Source organism: Bos indicus, chromosome 11 (assembly GCF_029378745.1).
Source record: "Bos indicus isolate NIAB-ARS_2022 breed Sahiwal x Tharparkar chromosome 11, NIAB-ARS_B.indTharparkar_mat_pri_1.0, whole genome shotgun sequence".
Lineage (NCBI taxonomy): Eukaryota > Metazoa > Chordata > Mammalia > Artiodactyla > Bovidae > Bos > Bos indicus.
Window position 1 is genome coordinate 92,762,287 of NC_091770.1, and position 8,025 is coordinate 92,770,311.

At 48.4% G+C, this 8,025-nt stretch overlaps 1 protein-coding gene across 4 annotated transcripts in view; it reads left to right on the forward strand.

The window, feature by feature from the left end:
* MORN5 (MORN repeat containing 5) overlaps positions 1-7,216 on the forward strand; it is a 34,517-nt gene extending 27,301 nt beyond the window's left edge. For 2 of the 4 annotated variants that reach the window (XM_019970761.2, XM_019970763.2), the window contains one exon: positions 7,014-7,216. In XM_019970761.2, coding sequence (XP_019826320.1) covers positions 7,014-7,093 — 80 coding nt within the window. In that variant the 3' untranslated portion in view covers positions 7,094-7,216. Of the gene's footprint in view, positions 1-4,686; positions 4,734-7,013 lie in introns of those variants that run through there. The other 2 variants (XM_070799200.1, XM_070799201.1) reach the window with 2 other exon arrangements.
* The last annotated feature ends 809 nt before the right edge of the window (positions 7,217-8,025 follow it).

The following is an 8,025-nucleotide window of genomic DNA, read 5'->3' on the forward strand; positions in this document are numbered from 1 at the left end:
AAATACTTCTTAAGTGCTCGATCTGCATTGGGCTCTGAAGAACAGAAGTGAATTGATCATGGCTCCCCTTGGCTGGCAGGGGTGACCGTGACCAATACCATGACCTTGACCTGGGTCAGAGAAAGTGACCTCCAGGCAGGGCCCAGGTGCGGGGGAAGAGGGCTTGGAGGACACACGTTCTTCAGGGCCTGAAGTCAGAACCATGTGAGGCCTGAAAGAAAATCATGTTTATGCAGGCAGCCCCATTTCCTGACCACACCGTCCTTAATGCACTGTGGATTTCTACTCCTTTGACAGAAATTCTAGAATAGCACTTTTATGTTACATTTGGTTCTTTGTGTTAAAAACATTACGTTGTTAAACTGTGTTTAAAATATATTGCAATTGTTATTACTCATGTTGAGGTCTTCCTTCACTTTTACATCCAGAAGGGTCCAGAAATGGGACGTGCCCTGGGCCTCTCTCTCCTAAAAGGAAGAGTGTCCCCCTCCCTGGAATGGCGTGTACGAAAGCACGGGGCACTGAGCACCTGCCTGTGGCCAACTGCAAACAGGGTGGCTGCATTTCACAGTGTGAGGCGGGCTGGGCAGGCCAGCTGGAAAGGCCTCAAAGTCCAGGCGAAGGAGTGGGCAGCCTTTGCAGGGAAGACTTCTCAGCAGGGGACCCTGCGGGCAGATGTGGAGTCTCTCTTCCCAGTCACTTTTCGTCTCTATAAGATGCCTCTTTCTCCTGGTGATGGGTGAGACTCATCGGGTCAGGCAGGGGAGGGGATGTGGGGAACAGCGGGGTCACTTCCAAAGTTTGAGAACCAGAATAAAGAAATCTTTGTGGCCCCAGAGGTGGAATGAATTGGGAGACTGGGGTTGACATATATATATACTCTACTGTGTATGTAATGGGCCTCCCTAGTGGCTCAGATGGTAAAGAATCTGCCTGCAATGCAGGAGACACGGTTTTGATCCCTGGGTTGGGAAGATCCCCTGGAGAAGGGAATGGCAACCCACTCCAGTATTCTTGCCTGGAGAATTCCATGGACAGAGGAGCCTGGCAGGCTGTAGTCCATGGGGTCGCAAAGAATCAGACACGACTGAGAGACTAACAGACACAGACACACACACGTATATAATAGATAACTGATGCGAACCTACTGCGTAGCACAGGGACCTCTACTCAGTGTTTTGTGGTGACCTAAATAGGGAGGAAATTCAAAAAAGAAGAGATACATGTATCCGTCTAGTTGATTCACTTTGCTGTACAGCAGAAACGAACACAACATTGTAAGGCAACTATACTCCAATTAAAAAATAAGAGAGAAAAGGAAAGATATCTTTGTGCCCCAAGAGCAGACAGATTAAGCTGGTAGAGTGCCTAGGTCAAGCCTTTGAGTCTCAATCCCCTTGTCCCCAGCACTAGGCACACGACAGGCCACAGGATTGGGCTTTTTGATTCATTCGTTCATTCATTCATCCAACAGATGTGGGCTGAGCACTCTTGTGTGCCAGACACTGGTCTGACGATGCCACAGTGAACAATGCCCTGGTTTCACTGGAACTCACAGTGTGGATGGGGAGACAGACAACACATAAATAAACAAGCAAATTGCCTCAAGAGCTGTACACCATGAAGGAGGCAGAATGAAAGCCTCTAGATAGAGTGACTGGGAGTGAAGGTGGCTGGATCAGGGACCACTGAGAAGCAACATTTGAGCTGGGACCTGGATGCCAAGAAATAGGTGTCAGGAATGTTTGTTGAGAGCAATCAAAGACAAATCAGAAGGCAACAGACTGACTCGAGACTTCACCTGGCAAAGCATATATTGGTTGCCAACTGTATGCTGGGTGCAGTGGTCAACAAGACATATACCTGCATTGGGTTTATGCCTAGTGGGAGGGAAAAATATATAAGGGGATATGCCACTAAGCATAGACTCATACAATTTTTCGCCCCACTCCAGTACTCTTGCCTGGAAAATCCCATGGATGGAGGAGCCTGATAGGCTGCAGTCCATGGGGTCACGAAGAGTCGGACACGACTGAGCGACTTCACTTTCACTTTTCACTTTCATGCATTGGAGAAGGAAATGGCAACCCACTTCAGTGTTCTTGCCTGGAGAGTCCCAGGGACGGGGGAGCCTGGTGGGCTGCCGTCTATGGGGTCGCACAGAGTCGGACACAGCTGACGTGACTTAGCAGCAGCAGCAGAATACAGTTTTTTAATTGAATGAAAGATTCGTTAAATTCTTTACAATTTTCAGGTTTCATACACGACTTCATATAACCCCATACTAACCCCGACCCCGACCCCGGGCTTGCGCTTCCCTCGCCCTGTCCCCACTGGTAATCACTGGTTTCTTGTTCATATTTGTGTGGGCTCATAAACTGTGATGTGCAGGGCCCAGGACAGAGAAAAGGGTGTGAAGGGCTTTATTCTAGATGGTTGGGTGGGTGAAAAGACTTCCACTCCTCCCGGAGAATGCGATAATCTCACCTTTTACAGAGCATGCTGGATTTTCAGGCATTTTTTTAAAATAAGCGTTTTATTTTAGAACAATTGCAGATATACAGAATTTACTGAAGCAACAGTACCAAGTGTTCTCAACTGTACCCCACATCCAGTTTCCCTATGATTGACATCTTACATTGCACCGTGCGCATAACACCATTAATGAACTAACACTGACATATTTGGAGGAGGAAACGGCAACCCACTGGAGTATTCTTGCCTGGAGAATCCCATGACAGAGGAGCCTGGCGGGCTACAGTCTGTGCAGTTGCAAAGAGTAGGACACAACCGAGTGACTGAGCACGCGTTGATATATTAGTAACAGCATACTTTCTCCTTCTTTCCTCCGTCTTTCCGTGACGCCTCTATTCTGTTCTGGGATCCTGCTCACGACTTTCCGTGATGCCTCTACTCTGTTCCGGGATCCCGCTCACGACACCACGTCACATTCAGTTGTCACATCACCTTAGGTTCCTCTTGACACTGACCGTCTCTCAGACTTTCCTTGTTTTCGATGACATTTTTGAGGAGTGTTTTTAAAATGCCCCATGACTGGAATTTATCTGATGGGTTTCACATCATTTAAGGGGGGTTATGAGTTTAGGGGAGGAGGTAAATGCCATTGTCATCAAATCGAGGCTACACATTATCCACACAACTTATCACTGCTGACATTGACCTTGATCACTTGGACGAGGTGTGTTTGTCAGGTTTCTTCACTGAAAAGTTACTCCTTTTTTTCTCCCACCCCCTTCCTTTACTGTCCTTTTTAGGAGGAAGTCACTATTTAGGAAGTCCTTTTTAGGAGGTAGCCCACATCTGGGGAAAAAGGAGTCATGCCCAGTCTCCTCAAGGGCAGAGTATCCACCTAAATTATTTGGAAGTCTTCTGCATAGGAGATTTGCCTATTTGCCAAATGTTATGCATTTTTATCAATATTTTTATGCTGGGTCTTTTTACTTTTTACAAATTCAAGAACCCTATTGGTGTTTCTGGGAACCTAGGAATATCTTACTTCAATTACTAAGATGCATGAAATTACCAAAGCATTAGAGGGTAGGAAAAAAGCCAATGATTCTTTTTATTTTTTCTATTGTGGATACATATTAACAAAAGATTAAGGAAATATCCAAAACAGAAGAACCTCTCGACCCCCACTGCTAGGAGCTGACCATTATTCCCATTCAATTTATTTTTTTTTTCTTTTGTGCATAATTTGTACACAGATTATACTATGTAATTTTGTTTCTTACCTCCTTCCACCTTTTTTTTTTTTTTTGGCTTATCATATCCAAAACATTTCTCCTACATTGCTATGTAGACTTCATAATCATATTTTTTTTCAGTAGCTGCTAAATATCCCCTCATGTGGCCTTTGGTGTCCCTCCCCCGACCACCAAACTATAGCTGTATGCCTGGCATATAGTCAGTGTTTAGAAATTACTTGTTAAATGAATGAATGTACAACAAAGTAATCATCCTCTTGTTTTAGAAGCGTGGGTTATTTCAGTTTTCTTGATTCTAAATAGTACTGGGACAAATAGATTATTCCCTTAGGATAACATCCCAGAGTGGAATTACTGGGCCAGTGGGGGCCAAAACTTTTCAAGATAAATGCACCAAACCAGAAATCTCCCTCCCCTTCCTCTGAACCACCAGCAATTGTGCCGAGGGTAATAATTTACAATTGATTAAAGAGTTTGTGGGGTGTTTTTTCCCCATCTTTCTTTCCCCTCCTCTCCCCTTCTCCTCCTACCAAAAAAAAAAAAAGAGTGGGGGGAAATTATCTGAGAAGGTGAAGATGTTCTCAGACAATCATATTAGCATATTCCAACAATCGCAATTTGCAAAATAGTAATCACAACTCCCGGGATCGGGGAGGCATTAATCAAAGCTGCAGGTTTAATTCCATTTTAAATATTGATGAAATGTGCTTCGGCAGCCTCACCCTGGCGTGGCAGGGCCAGGGGAGCCGCCTCGAGGCGCCAGGGAGGTGGAGGGAGGGTTGGGGAGCAGCTGCTGGGAGGAGAGGCTTCTGTGATTCAAATTGGTGGCTGAGCGGCCAGGTAGAGAGGGAAAGGGGTAGTGAAGAGGGCTGTTAAGGCCATTGCTGTCAATTTGTAACTATCAGGGAGGGGCCGGAGGACTGGTTCAGCACAATAAACCCCGTTGGTCTGGTTTCAGGGTTACCGCTGAAGAGGTTGCAGCTGCACTGATTCGAATAGCCTGGAGACTTCAGAACTGTAATTATCAACCAGGCTGCTTGCGGTGTGGCAAAAGTGGGCTTCACCAGTGCTTAACTCCTTGTGTGCCGCGCTTTCCCCGCCCCCGCCCTGGGGGGCGGGGGTTGGCAGCCACGCGAGGATTCCCCGGTAGCCTCCCCAGGGGAAACTGAGGCCCACCAGCTGCTGAGGGCAGTCCTCCCAGGCCAGAGCTTGCAGGCGGCGAGCCTTTGTCGAGGTCACAGACAGAGATCTAGTTGGGGTGGGGGACAGAGGAGGCTTACTCCATGGGGGCAGATTCGCCTTCTGGCACCTTCAGGCCTGCCCTGGGGTGGAAAGTCCGGCTTCAGGGTCTGATGAGTCTTGGTTTAAATTCCACTGGCCATGCATATAAGTCAAGGCTTGTCCTCTTTATAAAATGGAGCAATCTCCCCTAGCTAAGTTGCTTTAGTCATGTCTGACTCTTTGCAAGTCTATAGACTGCAGCCCATCAGGCTCTTCTGTCCATGAGATTTTCCATGCAAGAATACTGGAGTGGGTTGCCATGCTTTCCTCCAGGGGTTCTTCCCTACCCAGGGATCTAACCCATGTCTCTTAGGTCTCCTGCATTGGCAGGCTGTTTTTTTTTTACCACTAGCGCCACCTGGGAAGCCCCTACCCTACTGGGGTCTCACAAAGGACTCAATGAGATCCGGGATTTGTAAAGCTCAGAGCACACAGTAAGCTGACAAAAAGTCTTGTCTCCCTGGGTCCTGGACCAGAAGAGGAAGGGGGTTCCTGGCAGGGGGCTGTTGTATGGAGGGCAGGATTTCTGTGGGATTTCCCATGGTTTAGCTCTCAAGGAGTGTCTTTTATCTCTAGCTTCTGCCGTTTGTCACCCAAGTGTTGAAGTGAAAGTGTTAGTTGGTCGGTTGTGTCCGACTCTTTGCGACCCCATGGACTGTAGCCCACCAGGCTCCTCTGCCCATGGGATTCTGACCCAAGGAGGATGAGTAATTCCATCCTCTGATCTCTTAGGTGGGAAGCACTGAACTAGACACGGGGGAAGACAGAGGCAAGACAGGAAGGCAGGGATTGGGGCCGGTCCTCTTTGTCCCCAGGAAGTGGGCAGGAACAAGGGAGGGACCACTGGCCGGCAATGCGGTGCTGGGGGTGGGGGCGGAAACCATGGGCTTTGCTGAGAGTCCTGGTGAATGGACTCTTAGCACAACTCCGTGACCCTCCTCCTGGAATACAGACCCAGAGAAATTCTCCACAGACCCACCAAAGGATGTGCCCAAGAACATAGCATCTGTCCCAGCATCATTCCTGGTATGGGAAGTGGAGGCATCCTTCGTGCCCATCCAGGGAGGATGAGTAGCTGGAAACTCGCCATGGAATATTAGGCGAGCAATAGGAATATTAGGTCAGGAGCAAAGAACGAGATGTCCACATTGCAATGAGAACAGATCTTGAAAATATCGTGTTGAGTGAAAAAAAAAAAAAAGTGAGACACAATGAAACTCACAGCACAATGCCATTTGTGTAAATTAAAACCACATTTGCACACAAAACAGCAGAATATATTTTACTGAGTTACATGCATTTTTAGGGGTACACATCCCACCATTGGAGTGGGTCTCTAGTCGTGGTGAGAGGAGGGGCTGGGTGTGGGTTTAGAGGATAAAGGGGAAAAATGAAAATAGTCAGTCTGCAGAGGGGTCTGGCACAGAGAGATGCTGGTGGTGTGCTATGGTCCCCCCTCCACTTTCTCTCTCTCTCTCTCTCTCTCTCTCTTTCTCTCTCTCAGGTTTCAAAACAGCACAGGCCTTGTATGCAGACAAGTTCCTGGGGCTCAAGTTCTAGGCTCTCCCACGTGCTTATCCCATGGCTGTGGACATACAACTTGTCCTCCGAGCCTGTTGCTTGTCCACAGGAAGGCGCGGTCCCGAGGATTGAGTTGAGGGAGATAAACACTTGTGGGCCTGCAGGGCCCCCAGCTTCTCCTCTCCACTCCTCACCGAAAAGACCCAAGTAAAGAGAGAGTGTTGACCCTCTAGAGGAACCATGGGTTCTCTGAAGGGTCCAGAATGGAAAACCCAGAGAATAAACTAAGGCCTGGACCAGCTGTCCCAGTGGTGCCCTAAGTGGATGTCACACTGGGCAGGGGCCCAGCTCAGAACAGCCCGATGATGTCATGCCTGCCTCCATCCAGTCAGCAGCGTCCACCTCTGACACCACCCCAGTCCTGAAACCCTGCCTGGGGGGCTCCCAGCATGAGGCCTGACTGGCTCCCCCTCTCCTTTACAGATGATGACGAGCACGAGTGGATCGTCCGGACGTGTCGGAAGGGCTGGGACGAGACCATGGGCCCTGAGCCCAAGTCGTGAGTGCTGTCGCCTCTCCATAACAGGCTTCCTTCTGTGCGCCCAGCCCTGGCTAGCCCGGGGAGGGCAGGCTATAGTTCTAGGACCTGACTGGACTCTAGGAATAAAGGTTTTCTGCAGTCAGTGGCCCTGATTTCCTTAGACTATTCCTTGGGATGGGACCCTCATTCCACTTGCGTCAGAATCACCTCGGCAAAATTGTGAACTAGCTATGCTTAGACCCACCCTGCTGCTGCTGCTGCTGCTAAGTCGCTTCAGTTGTCTCTGACTTTGTGCAACCCCAGAGATGGCAGCCTACCAGGCTCTTCTGTCCCTGGGATTCTCCAGGCAAGAACACTGGAGTGGGTTGCCATTTCCTCCAATGCATGAGAGTGAAAAGTGAAAGTGAAGTCGCTCAGTCATCTCCAACTCTTCACAATCCCATGGACTGCAGCCTACCAGGCTCCTCTGTCCATGGGATTTTCCAAGCAAGAGTACTGGAGTGGGGTGCCATTGCCTTCTCTGAGCCCCACCCTAGTACCTGCTAATCAGAATCGCTGAGACTGGGGCCCAGCAATTTGCATTCTCAGGTATTTCTTACACATATGGAAGTTCGAGAGCCATCACCTTATAATGATAGATACATGTAATTGAATGAGCAATTCATAGGTGCAGGCAGCGTGGGTATGTTACCTCAGCTCCTCATAATAGCCTTATTTGTACAAGAGAGCTTAATGTCACCTTTACAGAGGGGGAATCTGAGGTTCAGGGAGATTTGACCTGACCTCGGTCATACAGCATTTGAATCTGAGTCCCTCTGAAGATAAAGCCCAGCTTTATTACTTTTTTTTAAAACCAGGAGCAGCCTGCCTGATCAATGTTGATTTCATAGAGCAGTAGGACACGATGACTGTGCCCAGGTTCACAGCTGGTATCTTGTAAGCACAGAAATGGTT